Source organism: Excalfactoria chinensis, chromosome 4, assembly GCF_039878825.1.
Source record: "Excalfactoria chinensis isolate bCotChi1 chromosome 4, bCotChi1.hap2, whole genome shotgun sequence".
NCBI lineage: Eukaryota > Metazoa > Chordata > Aves > Galliformes > Phasianidae > Excalfactoria > Excalfactoria chinensis.
In genome coordinates, this window is record NC_092828.1 from 41157066 (window position 1) to 41170611 (window position 13546).

The 13546-nt window shown below is 43.2% G+C and overlaps 1 protein-coding gene across 19 annotated transcripts in view; it reads right to left on the minus strand.

Moving 5' to 3' along the window:
• ADGRL3 (adhesion G protein-coupled receptor L3) overlaps positions 1-13546 on the minus strand; it is a 486086-nt gene that overhangs the window by 14119 nt on the left and 458421 nt on the right. For 11 of the 19 annotated variants that reach the window (XM_072336641.1, XM_072336627.1, XM_072336629.1 and 8 more), the window contains one exon: positions 2104-2232. The exons of the other annotated variants lie outside the window; for them this stretch is intronic. In XM_072336641.1, coding sequence (XP_072192742.1) covers positions 2104-2232 — 129 coding nt within the window. The remainder of the gene's footprint in view (positions 1-2103; positions 2233-13546) is intronic. 19 annotated transcript variants of the gene reach the window in all.

The window sequence follows — 13546 nt, forward strand, 5'->3', positions numbered from 1 at the left end:
TGCAAAAAAATCATGTGGAATGAGTTAGTAGGGCAGTGTTAGCTAGCATACCTTCCCTGCACACCAATCCTGGCCAAAGTACACTCGTAGATGGTGACAGCATCTACTTTTACAATGCATTATCATTGCTTTAGCCAGGTTGCTGGTGCAGCGCCCTTAAACCACAATGAACCCAAATGGGTTTTACTAAGTTTCCTTTCCACTGCTGGTTCTCCTAATATACACACTTTGTAACGGAATGCTTTGTCCCGGGAAAATAGCCAGTTTGAAAAGCAAAAGCTCTATCACTTTCTTCGGTCATTAATTAACTTGCAGCCTCCTGAATATAATGGGTTGCATTTTGCTGCCTCTGAAGTCAATGGCAAAGCTCCAGAGGCTTAAATGGAATCAGTAGTGGTCACACTCTCTTTAATCTCCTAGGAATGTAGTCTGGGCAACTTTCTCTGTCATCCACCTGGCTGTGTTGCATTGAATAGCACGTTCGAATCAATAACACTATTCGTGGAATAATATACTGTTAATGCAGGCAATGGTATCAGAATCCAGTCTTATAAACTAGAAGAACATAAGATTATTTAAATGCATGTAAAACCTTTTGTCACATTTCTGCTCAAATCTCTTTTGTGTATTTGAGGCACCCAGACCTGAACCTCAGGACTTGCCTTAAGTTAGATACTGACCCAGCATTACCGGCTGCCACTTGATTTCAAAGTCCCTCAAATCTCAATATTATCATGCAAGAAGATTTACAGAATATCAAAGCTTGTTTTGACATTTGTGATATGCTAAAGATCTTAAAATTCAGAGCATTTCATGCTTAACAGTAGCCCCTTTCTAGAAGACATAAGTGGAAGCAAATTTATTGCACAATGCTAGCATAGCTTAAGAAATTAATGAACAACAAAAAGGTCAAACACACTTGTTTCCTTGTGGATTGAATGAAAATACCCTATTGATACAGTTCAATATCTGTGTCTGTTATTAAACAATGCACTGCTATATAGCACAATGGGGGTTTTACTGCTTGCATTATAGCCATCATTACTCTCCCTTCCTTAGGCATCCTTTATGGGAAATGGACTCCATCATAGGAGGGGAGAGGTGAAAGAGTGCTAACCCCCACAGGAGGTGACAGAGTATGATGGAGCCGGAAAGCTCCATGCCTCAGCTGCTCTTCTGTCCTGGTCAAGCACTTCTGCCTGGCCTGGGCAGCAGCACCAGCACAGCAGCCTACAAATACCACCTGCCCCTACAGCTGGAGCAGAGACACACACACTGGGGACAACAGACTGACCTCACAGTGGGATCCTCAGCTGGATATGACTGACTCTACCTGCTCACTTCTCGTTGCCAGAACAATGTGCGAAGAGCTCTGACCTTCCCTACACCTTTTTCCAATCTTTCTTTCTTCTTACTTCCTAATAGCATATACAAAATGTATTAATGCAAACGGCAAAACATTTCCTCCAATGTCTACACTCTACTCTCTGGAGCTGACCTACGCTCCTTGCTTCAGCTGTACTTTTTTTTCCCTACAGATCAAGGGTCTTTTTGCTTTGTTTGACATTTTTTTTCTTGTGCAACCCCCAGAAGACATGCTGGTGTGCTGCTGACCACATTTCAGTCTGCCATTGCAAACAAGAGCAGCTTTGGTGTCAAAGGCCATCTTAGCTTCACTTACCTTCAGAGGTGTTCCTGCTTCTGAAATGAATGGTTTAACAAGGAAATGTGCTGACAACAAAGAGAGGAATGGATACATCTGACAAAACAGACACACGAGACCAAAACGATACAAAAGCAAGGGGATTAAAAAGAAAAAAATTGAAATCAAAACCACTATGAATGTTTTGAGTAGAACTGATGAGTGTCTCTCAAAGTGAACTTGATTGCTCATGAAAAAAGCCTACAGAAAATGGAAAAATGCACTGAAATGAAAGGAAAGGGAGGATCGTTTTTGTGCCCAATTCCAAAAAAAAAAGTGTGTGTGTGAGGGGGAGAGGAGGGGAAAAAAAAAAACGGAAGAAAAAAAGAAAGAAATGGGCAAAAATAAGCCACAGAAAATGGAATTCTCACTAGAAAAATTAGAGAGAAACTCCTGCACACCTTGTGCGTTGTACATGCTGACAGAAGGGTTGTTATAGACCGCCGATTCCCCGAGCAATGTATTATAAGGGTTGTTAGTGCCATGAGGACGAAGCAGAGCATTGGTTATAAGATGATTAGCCATGGCTCCTGGAGCAGCCCGATAGGAAGACAGAGAAAAAACAAAAAAGGTCAATCAGGCAAATGTGGCATAAAAAAAAGGAAAAAGAACATTCAGAATGACAACAGTTGAATTAGTCCTGATTACAAGCAGCCAGCTAATTAGACTTGAGAACTGTATGCCACTAAAGCAGCACAGATGTTACTGACAATGCACAAATCCAAACTGATGCAAAAGAAAATGGATCAGAAAGCAGATAAGCTACATTTATGGTGGTTCCCCAGTCGCTTGGAGTGTAAGCAAGGCTATGCCCACATGCTTGCTACAAATAAACAAAGGAAGATGGCAGCCTACACAATGGTGGGGGGTGGAGAGGGGAACTGTCCAAAAAGTGCCAAATGAAGAAGAAAAAACAAAAAAAGACTAACATAAAACAGCACATTCAGTTCCCACTATGGCCTAGGATCTCTCTTACTGGTCCTTTAAAATGTATCTGAAACTGAAAAAGTATAATAAAAAAGAAGTGATGGAAAATGCAACCTCTCCAAAGGCTCAGCACTTATTGGAGAACTCTGCTCTGGCTACCAGTTTCTCATATCTGAGAGGATGAGTTCACTGCAGCTCCTGCTCTTGGAGGTTGTCCAGTGCCTCCTGGCAGCTGGGTAATGAGAGCACCTCAGTCTGGCAGGTGTTGCTCTTGGGAATGAGAGCAGACCATGGGGGACGTATGCTTGGAAAGTCCCCGTTTTCCAAACAGACGCCTTTTTGCCCTCCTTCCTGCCATTTCAGAGTGCACAGCCAGCAACCAGCTTCCCCCTTAGGTTTGCCCCTTGGAGCTGCAGACTTTGGACTTCTGCTTTTCAGGACCATCAAAGCTTAGCAGGTGGCTGCCAAGACCCACCTTGTTTCCCATTGAAGGTATCAATCCCCAAAACAAAGCCTCCCTCCTCCTTCTGCTGACCTGCAGGACCAAAGAAACATTACACCCTTGACCTGTTAAATCTCCCCTGGGATTCAGAGAGGCAGCTGACTTGAAAACTCACTCCTAGGCAATTCCCACTCTCATCACAGGAATACTCAAGGGCACAAAGTAATTTCTATTTACTTCCTGGGCTAAAACATTATAACAAATCCCTCCTACTAGGAAAATAAGTCTTTGATGGGGCAACTCCAAGGCTATCAGCAGGCAAAGAGAAAGGGAAGGAGCACAGAAAACAGACCACCACCTTTTCCCCTGCCCAATCCTCTTCCAGGACACCAAAACCTCCATCCCAGACCTCTGCATTCCAGCTTGGCCCCTAGCTGGAGCAGCAGGGTTACCTGGCTGTCACCAACATTTGCTGCCTAAACCCACACAAGCATTCAGAAAGCAAATTCCTCAACACCAGCTCACTCTTGCAGGGTCATCTTTGTCACCTATGGGGTGCGGAATTCACCATCTGCCTATCTTGGGGGTGGAGGTGGCCCTGTGGCATAGTGGAGGCGGTCTTTGCAAGATGTTGATGTTTTGGGTGCAAACTTTTCTCTGCAACTAATTACCTGGCTTCTACTTTCTTTCTTCCTTTTGCTTTCTTTTGGATGATGTTGCTGAGGATATACAAGCCCCAGGTTTGTTTCTTAAAATTAAGCTCTGTGAAAGCTCATGCCAACAGAGCATTGAAAGAAAGCAGAATCTGTCCTGCCTCTCCTTTATGCTTCCCCAGCCCTTCCCGTCCTGAGGCGAATGGCATTAGCGGGTCACCCAGCCTTTTGAGCACAGAACAAGGTAGAAGGCGGCACTGTATGAGGGCTGCATGCCAGGGAGGCTCCTTGATACATGCTGCTGCAAAAAATACTGATTTCTCTCACCTGATGTTTTGGCTATACTGATGTAAAGCAAGATGAACTGTTGTGTTTGGAAATAAGGAAACAAAGCTGTCTCCTGTAAAAAAACATTATACGAACACTTAACTAAGCAACCTTGAATATAACTCATTGTCAAATGAGTCATTCCTTTTGTTCTGGTGATGCGTTTATCTATTAATATCACATATTGGACTGAGGATGAGGACTGTAGGAACAATTTCTCTTCTTGCACTTGTTTTATACCAGTGTGACTACTAAGGCCATGAAAGCAGTCTCTGCTTTTATACCACTTCCAAACAAGCTGGGCCGTAAAAGACTCCAAGAGGGATTTACTTTTATACAAGTAACAGTGAAGTCCAGAGTTAATGACAGTCACAAATTCCAAAGTGACATAATCTTCCCATTTGAGATTTAACCCAATCTCCAAGTTGGCTGCTGTGAGATTTGATACAGAGTAGAATGGCTTTGAACTCTTTTGTTCAAGGTGTCTTTCAATGGCAACTGCAGAAAGAAGCATCTTATATGATGTGTTGCTGGCCTGATCTTCTCTAACACACTGGGTGCCCATAACAAAGACAGTGATGCTTTTCCCAGATTTTTACCCTGCTTGTTGCAATGGATGAGCTGATCCCACTGCAGCTTGATCTTGGAACGGTGCACAGCAAGGCACAAAAAGGGACAGATCTGCATCAGTACACAGTACCTGGCTTGCCTACATGCACCGCAGGGGCCCTCTGCTGCCTGGTGGGCTCTGAAATGAGCTAAATTCACATCAACCTGGTCCTCCTGCACTGCATGAACTAGATAGTTCCTGGAAACTTCTAAAGCAGATCTGTGATTCTGACTACAAAAAGTGGAAAACTCAGAATAAGTCGGACATTTTCAATTTCTCAGGTGTGCACAAGAGGAGGCTTGGTGTAACAAAGCAGCCGCCCATTCCTGTATGCAGACACTAAGCAAAAATACCACATCTTCTGCTTTCCTCTCCCTTTATCTGTGAAGGTGTCAAGATTTTTTAATTTGCTGATCTAAATGTCACTTTTGAAGTCAGTTTTGAGTAATCCTCCTGGTACAAAGCTGAAGTAAATCCACTGATATCTCTTTCTGATACCTTTCAATATTTTGGGCACTGAAGAGTAAGTTCCCATCAAGGTGGGCTGCCCACAGCGTACTTCACTCTTTGTGTGGGTCATGGAAAATACAACCTCTGGCATCTTAAAAAGAAAATCATGTATGCCTTGTGTACATTAATCTGGGGTTTTGCTTCTCCTTAGCTGCTTTAAAGCTGCAACATTCCCTGCCTCAAAGGACTGAGGGAGAAGAACTGCATTCAGGCTCCAGAGAGCCTAAAGTTAAAGCTTTAGATAAAACAATAATATAACAGCCAAATCCCCATTATTGAGTTCCTCCTTCCCAGGAGGGAGAAAGAAAAAGGTATTTCGAGCCATACATTTAAGTATCATCCTGCCATTTTCATAACACTTTATCATTGCTATAGCAACCACCAGGACTACGAGGAAAAGCAGATTAAGTCTGCAGATGAGGTATAAGCAGAAGAAGCAGGTGGGCTACCCATGAAAACAGCCATGGTAGTAAACAGCTAGTGAAGTCCAACAAAGAAAGGCCAGGATCAAAACGCACACCTTCTGAAAATGCTAAGAGAAGAAGTAAATAGGCCTATCTGGCACAACATGTCATGGCCTTTCATGGCATAACACCAATTACTCCCAGCAAATCAAGCAGCCCAGTGTCATCCTTGCTCCACAGCACTTCAGTGGCAACATCCCCTATACCAATTCCTTCTCTGCCATTTCCTGAAGCACCTGAGCCCAGCACACCAAGCATGCTTTTTACTTATTTATTTGCTTAGTTATGCAGGCTGGCTTCAGCTCAGCTGCACTAAAACACCTCCAGTTCTGTTAGCCAAAGGTACTCTACTGAAGGCCAACTCACCTCATTTCCAAACTCATCTCATGCTGTGTACATATGGGCACACCTGCTCTTGGGAGTGGGAAAAGGATGAGGCTTCAAAGCCAAAAGTTCACATGGGCATCTCCTTATTCACTGGGATGAGAAGTTCACAAACAGAGCCCACGTTTAACAGCAGGACATCAGGAATTTGATGTATAACAGAAGGCTACACCTTGTTAAACAGGTACAATTTAAACACTCAACTAAAAGCAAAGGGTGAAAAGAAAGATGACAAGCATATGTCACCAGACTCTAGGTTGTATCGTTCACAAACAAAATTCAACTACTTTCTTGTGGGCAGCTGGCTGACGAAGCCATACAAAGGCATTTAAGCTAACTTGAATCATCTGCGTGGTCTGCTCAACAGAAAGGGAAACATATCCAAGTACTCCTCCAGCCTTTCTGAAAATTAATGTCATGCAGTGTGGCCTAAACAGGCTGCTAATGTATTGGGCAGCACTGCTTTATTCAGGGTCATCTGCCCACATAGGTAACAACACCCTCACATATCTCTTTTGGCTTTGTATCTCTTCAGTGACTTGCCAAAACCAGCTCTTGCCTTGCTACTTGCATTTTAGCAGGCTGGAAACACACTGGGGAAGGAAAGATTTTCCCGCTGCCCAGAAGACATGCCAAGAGTGCAGTTCTGCAAAGAAAGGATACTAAAGCATTTAATAAATGCAAGCTGGCAAACTAGTGAATCAATCAATTGAACGTTTCAAAAACATCCAGAGAAGCCCAGTATTTTCCAAATGAAATGTTTTTCTTTTTTGTTTCTCAAGAGTGGTTTGTATGAATGCTGACTTTGACTCTTTCTTATGATGTCATTTTTTCATTAGAGTAGAAACTAAAATAAATAGTTCAGAAAAAGCACATCTGAGTTGTAACAAAATACTTCATTGCCTCTGACCCGGGAGTCCAAAAATGTAATTTTTCTTGTCCTTTTATTTTTTGGTTGTATTTTCAGAAAGTACTGATGTGTTTCTGGTCACCCTTAATCTTTTTGTTTTTTCCCCATTTGCCATCCACACAGCTCTCGCTGCTCCCATCCCACAGGACAGGATAGGGAGCTGTGCCCCTGCCCACTCTGCCTCCTGAAAGCAGTCAACTTATCTTTCTGTCCACAGACTCCATCAGTCGAGACCCCTGGCTTCTCACACTTCATATACTGGACTTCAGACCACCCTGCAGAGAGAGTGTGGCCCAGTCCCCAGAGGTACTGCAGTGCCTTGGCTACCAGGGAGTACAGGTTTATCCGCTTTGGTTTATACAGGGCACCAACTATGTGGTTAGAGATGAATCTTTTCCTAAGTGTCCATTTAAAACCAAAGAAACAAGCAAAACCAAACTGCCTTACTCTAACCATAGTAAGTAACTCATCTCCCTAACTTGAACATTACTGAAATAACCTTGCTGCACAGATCCATTTGTAAATTCTTCCTAGCTCTGTATGTCATTGAGCATTAACTTATTTATTCCATTTTACTCCCAGGCAAAGAAAATACATTCCAAGCATGTTTGTATGAGTCAAAGCTCCAGCCACCTCTGTGACTTTGCTTATCAGCATTCAGTACCGCTCTTTTCTGTGTTGCGGGCAGATTTTTGAAGTATTTTAAAAAATTCTGGTCTTCCACATGTTCTCTTGTAAATTATTCAAACAATTAATACAACTATGGAAAGTGAAATCACACACATTTGCCGAAGGACAACGGGTATCTTCAGCATTCTTCCTTGTTCCCTGCAACAAACGCTCTGACGTTCAGATTTATCGAGCCGTGTTCTTATAATAGCCAACAGGATTTAGTTAATAAACTTCAATAAACCTCCCTATTAAATTTCTCTCAAATAGGTTTGTTGTCACTTGCAGCATCTAATCTATTCATTGAGAAGCTATTAATACTGACTGAAGTGAAATGGAATTTCAGCAAATGAGATTGTTAAGCTCTGGGCCATCTTCTGCAAAATGAAACATCCCATGCTTTTACACAGAAACAGGACAGGGACAGTAACTTTTTTTCCCTCTTTCCCTCCTTGCTCCTGGAATGATTTCAGATGATAAGCCTCAGATGGATTGTAATCTGCAGGCCACGTTCAAAACACATCGCTAGTCCACAACAACTTATAAATGTTTGCCATGGACAGAGGCCATCGTTTCACTGATTCCTTCTCAGCTGCTTGGAGCAGAAGCACATTCTCCAGATGGGACATTTCTTTTTTACCACTGCTACTCCTTCAAAGAGTTCTATGCCTTGACTAAATAAACAAAAGTGCATCACGGCTCTTTCTTCCCCTTTATACTTATTGCTCAGTAGATGCAAGTTCTTAACCAAGACACGTGGGGAGCCATGCCTATGGTGGAAACTGGCCTGTACTTGCAAGAGTCTGTATAAGCAGCCATGCTTTCCTCCTTCCTCCACAGTCATCATGCTAAGACTGCTCTGCAGCAATACTCTGCTGGATCTAATAGTCCCCAAAGCCTGCTCTGATTTCAGAAATTGCTTTGCCCTTACTTTTCCTCTTTAAATCTGATCCACCTAATGACTGAACTTCCAATTATATGGCTGTCAATCCTAAAATCAAAGCCAGTTCATAATATCTCCCAAAGGAAGAATGCCACGTCACTCACTGAAATCACTGCAACAAATCTCAGCTAACTCTGTCCCAGGCAGCAGAGAAGCAAAATAAACCAGAAGACAATCTGCAGTGGGATTCATTTCACACGTAGGCAGAAATATGAGTTAAATTCCCTAAGTTTTGATCCCTGATGCAGAAAATCATATTTTTCCTGGCATATGTAAGGCTGATTGAAAAAAAAAAAACAACAAAAAAACCCACAAACCAAAAACCCACAAACCATGAACAACAGGAAAAAATAAAATAAAATTAAAGTCAAGGCAATTGCTAGTCCAAAAGGATACTGCATTTTCCTTACAAATAGAAAATATTCATTTGCTTACAGCTACCTGGAATTCATCTCTACTTCATATACAATTATCAGGATGGTTCACTTTGAGGCCAGATGCTGACATTTAGTTAAACCAACAGCCACTTAGCAGGGCTGCGGAGATTTATGTCTTGGAATCAGCAATCCCTCTGGGCTGACTCAGTGCATGTGGACTACTCCATCCAAATTTGTAATCTGCCTGGGTGTGGGACCCAGGCACTGGTATTCGTGGGGTCAGGGAGAATCAGGGAGTGATATATATGCTCTGTAATGGTTACAAAGAGGGAATGGAGAAGCAGGGGACACAGAGGACAAAGCCAAAGACTTAAAACTTAGGCAGTTTCATCAGAAAAACGCCAGTGGCAGTGAGATGGTAAAGAAACAGCCACCCACGCTGGGCAAAATGGAAATTTTAGAGTTCTGACATAAATTAACCTTCTGAAATTCCTGTGCTATTCCCCTGGTTGTGAGCACCGGCAGTCATGGCATTTGCAGCACTGGAACCGCAAGTGCTCTTGAGCATTGCCTCCCCAAGAGAGGGAGCAGAAGCCACAGCACTTGAGAAACTGTGGCTAGATGAAATGCTAGAACAGAGCCTGCAGGCTTGCTCTGGATTGGTAGAGAGATGCCTCAGGGGACTCTCAACCTGCTTCTTGCCCTTTGACTTCCACCAAACATCCAAGGGACACATAAGCACCTCAGAAAAACACTACTGCTCTCAAGTGGCAGCCTCAACTGAAAAGAAACAGAAATGGAACTGCTAATCATACTCCCGAGGCCGAAGGAGAATGGGTTCACTTTGTTGTTGCCGTTTGTGGCTAAATCAGCCACCTCCAGGCTCCAGGACTGCTGAATCCCCTGCAACAAAGCTTAACCTTCCCAAGGCTGGGAGCTTTGCTAGATTCTGGGAAGGGAAATGCTAAAAAGCAGAGTTTGCTGTGTCCCTTGGGCTGGTGCAGCAGAACACACCTGCTGGCTCAGCAGAGGTGAGCAAGGCCAGTATCAAGCACAGACACTCTGAAGAATGGCTGGGCTCTGAGGGAAAAGTGCCATGCCTTCGGTTTAAAGCAGTGATGATGATGAAATGAGATTTGCACATTGGCAGGCGATGGTCTCCAAATGGTCACTGAGGCTGCAGCTTCTACCAGGGTCATCCTAGGCTCAGCTTTGAAAAGTCCTCTATGCTTCCCTCCAGAAGACCCTGACAACCACTAAATATGGAGCAACAAAAAAGAAAACAAATGGAAAGAAAGCGGTATTTATTCTCCAAAACCTTTGAGCCTGAACAAGAGTCAATGGTGATGCTCAGAGCAAGTAAGAGCTGTTTAGCCAGACTGTGACATATCAGTGGATGGCGCCTTCCAAATATCTGATTGAGACAAGTAGAGGCGTTCCTACCTCTCCCAGAGCTCAAGTGCTTGCTATTTGTTTTATATGCAATATAAATTCTAAAAAATCTGTCTGTCACACCAGCCACATAAATCCATCAAGGAGAGAATGAGCATCTTGAGATAGACTGACACATGGCAGCAGGAACAATCCCGCAATCCAAATTTCCACCCACCCTCTGCTTTCCTTAGGCACTGACAGCGAGGGGTCAGCTTTGCAGATGGGTTCAGATGACCAAGTCATTCTTTAAAGTACATGGAGAAATTGCTCTTCATTTAAGCTCCTGAACTGGGGCTGACATCTCAGATAGAGCTGAAGCCAGAACCAGAAAACTGCTGAACTGGGTTAAGCCATTCCTGAGCAGTTTGTGTTGATTTTTCATTTTGCTCTTTCTTCCCCTCTGCTTGTCTCTCTCTTTAACCATACCAATAGTCAGACTGTTTTCACTGCTGCATTTCCAAATCATGTCCTACCTACTACACACCAATCTTACGCAAACACTAAACAGAAGTGTATTCATCTCGCCATACAGAAGGGGAAAATCTGGGGACAGCAACCCAAACTCGATTCACTTCAGTGCCCCATTGCAAACCTGCAGCTACCATCTTTTGAAATGACAGCTTCTGGCCAAGGCAGGATATCACCTTCTAATGTGTTTTATGACGAAAAGCTTCCTAAAAATGCAGGCTGATATGGCCACCTGAAGATAATTTAAAACTTCCCCCCCTACCCCTAAAACACACACAGTTATCCCTGCTGAGTTAACAGTGCAGATATGGTTTCAGCATGGAAATCACAGATTAATTATATTTTTGAGTGGGTGGTAGGAATTTGATGGGAGATTTCATTTAGGAAACAATCACGTCTTGGGTTAGAAATCAGGATATTAATGTTCTTCATTTTAATTTTCCTCTCTGACTCAGATTCCCACTGTTTGAATTTGAGCTCAATTTGTTCTGTTCATTATGAAGAAATCCACATGAATTTGACATTAAACTGATTATCTCTGAAAACAGTAGCAATAATTTCCCCTTTTCCTGTGTACGTTTCAGATTATGTCTTTGTGGTTGATATAAAAAAGCAAGGGAGAAAAAATAAAGCAAAGAGAAATCAAGTACTTATGCAGGAGCACTACTTACAATCTGAGACATGCAATGACACTTAGGCATTTGGGAGGAAAAGGCAAGGGACAGGGACAAAAGAATACCCTCATTTCCATTTCCCATGTCAGAGCATTTGCAGTGGAAAAATAGGAGTGAATATGGCTTTCCTAGCTGGGAAAAATAATAAACGCACTAATACTGGGGATCCTGGAGCTTCACAATGACTTTTTGATGGAATTTTATTTTCTTTTTTTCTGGTTTTCATATACCCATCAAGGGTACAAACCTTGCACTCAAGGTTTGATAGTGAGTGCAAGAGTGCATCCATCCTCATAAGCAGACTCCTGAGGCCAAAAGGAACAATTAAATATTTAAGACTCACCACCTTGCAGCAGGAGTTGCCAGAGGTGCTGGATTCCAATCTTGTACCAGCTTATAGGAAGCTGATGGCACTGACTCGACTTAGTGTCCCCCATAAGCCTCGCCTGTGTCCCAAACCCCCTGCCCAGCACTGGGCTACCAGTCCTTTCCTTCTGTCTGTCTCCTGACCAGACAACCTTGGACTGTGGTTGTAGCCCAACTTCCAGCCTTGTCTTTGCCCCCACTGCTCTGTGCTAGACCCTGGACGTGGTTCATCCTTCCACCTTGTCCAGGGGTGTGGACAGATCCTGTTACCAGCATCCAGTTCAGCCTGATGGCTCTAAGGAACAGTGCCCTATGCCTTTTAGTTGAGTTCCTCTTGTGTCCAAGCTCTTCTCTCTCATGCAGGAGCTCTGTTCCATCTGCTTGCAGAGCTGCATTTCCCTGATATTTTTGCAATCAAGGAAGAATGGAGCAACGTAAGCCACCAATAGATCTCTCCAGGAGACCTCTGTGAATGGAGTTAGCAGAGGCTGTGAGCACTGCCTTTGGGATGAAAAAGCATAGAGCCAAAAGATGAGGGGTGTGCATACTCATGTTTCTACAGGAAGACTGGGATTGGAGTATTAAGCTCTGTGTTAAACTATTAAACCTGCTCCTAAGGTGCAACTTGCTGTCTAGTTTGGAAGCCAAGATTCAGGGCATTACAGTGGATGCAGGACATTACAGTGGTAAGACAGTACTTGACCCAGCACAACAGACTTTGGCAATAGTTTCTATTTACAAATAAATGTTGTGGCTCTGTCCCTAGCCTATTTATTTTCCCAAAGAGGGAAGAGCCACCGAGATATTTTAAGTGCTTGCCAACCGGGAAGATACAGTTCCCCTTACCTGCTAACTTCAATGGATACATGCAGCTCCAACAGTACGTTTTCCTGTATGAAAATACTACCTCATACCATTGACAAAGCTTTCCTTTTTCTCTGCTGATCTCAAGCCTCACCTAAACAAGAAACACTCCCTCCTCTAACAGATAACTCATTTTTCGTCTAAAAGAAAACATCTAATCTCCAACTTGAAAACCTGAAAGGTAACAAAGTACCATAGGGTTCATGATGTTTTCTTTTTTCTCTCTCTGCTGTCTCATATCCAGAGAGAGACAGTAATTATTGTTTTACCTCTCACCTAAGACACGGATAAAAACAGGCTGAAGTTGCATTGCTGTTTTGCACTACAACTGCTTGTTTGCAAGGCTGTCTGAGCTACTTGAGTGTTTTTTGACAGTAATGCTTCCAAGGTGCAAACAGACCTGTCCCTCATTCTTAGAAGGAGGCCAGTCAGATGTCCCCAGAGCTTGGGTCCATGCCATACCAGCAGAGTTTCAACAGTGTTCACATTTGCAGTGGTCCTTCGCAATCTGTTCCTCTTGATATCAGCACAGTGCTGAGTGACATTCCCTTTCCACCTGCGTGGACTGCACAGGTCCATGACTAGATTTCAAACGTGCAAGTGTAACAGAATTGAAACAACAGTAATGATATTAACTGCTTTTAATCTCTGCTCTTTTTAACAACTGTTAACCCAACCACCACAGAATATCCTGTCACAACCACGCAGTTACCTACTGTCTTCTCCCAATGAACTTGTTGCTTTCTCTACCTTCTACTTTTCAGCCTTCAAGGAAACAAACTGGAGCAAACATTCCGCCCTCAGCATAGCCTTTTGGTTCAC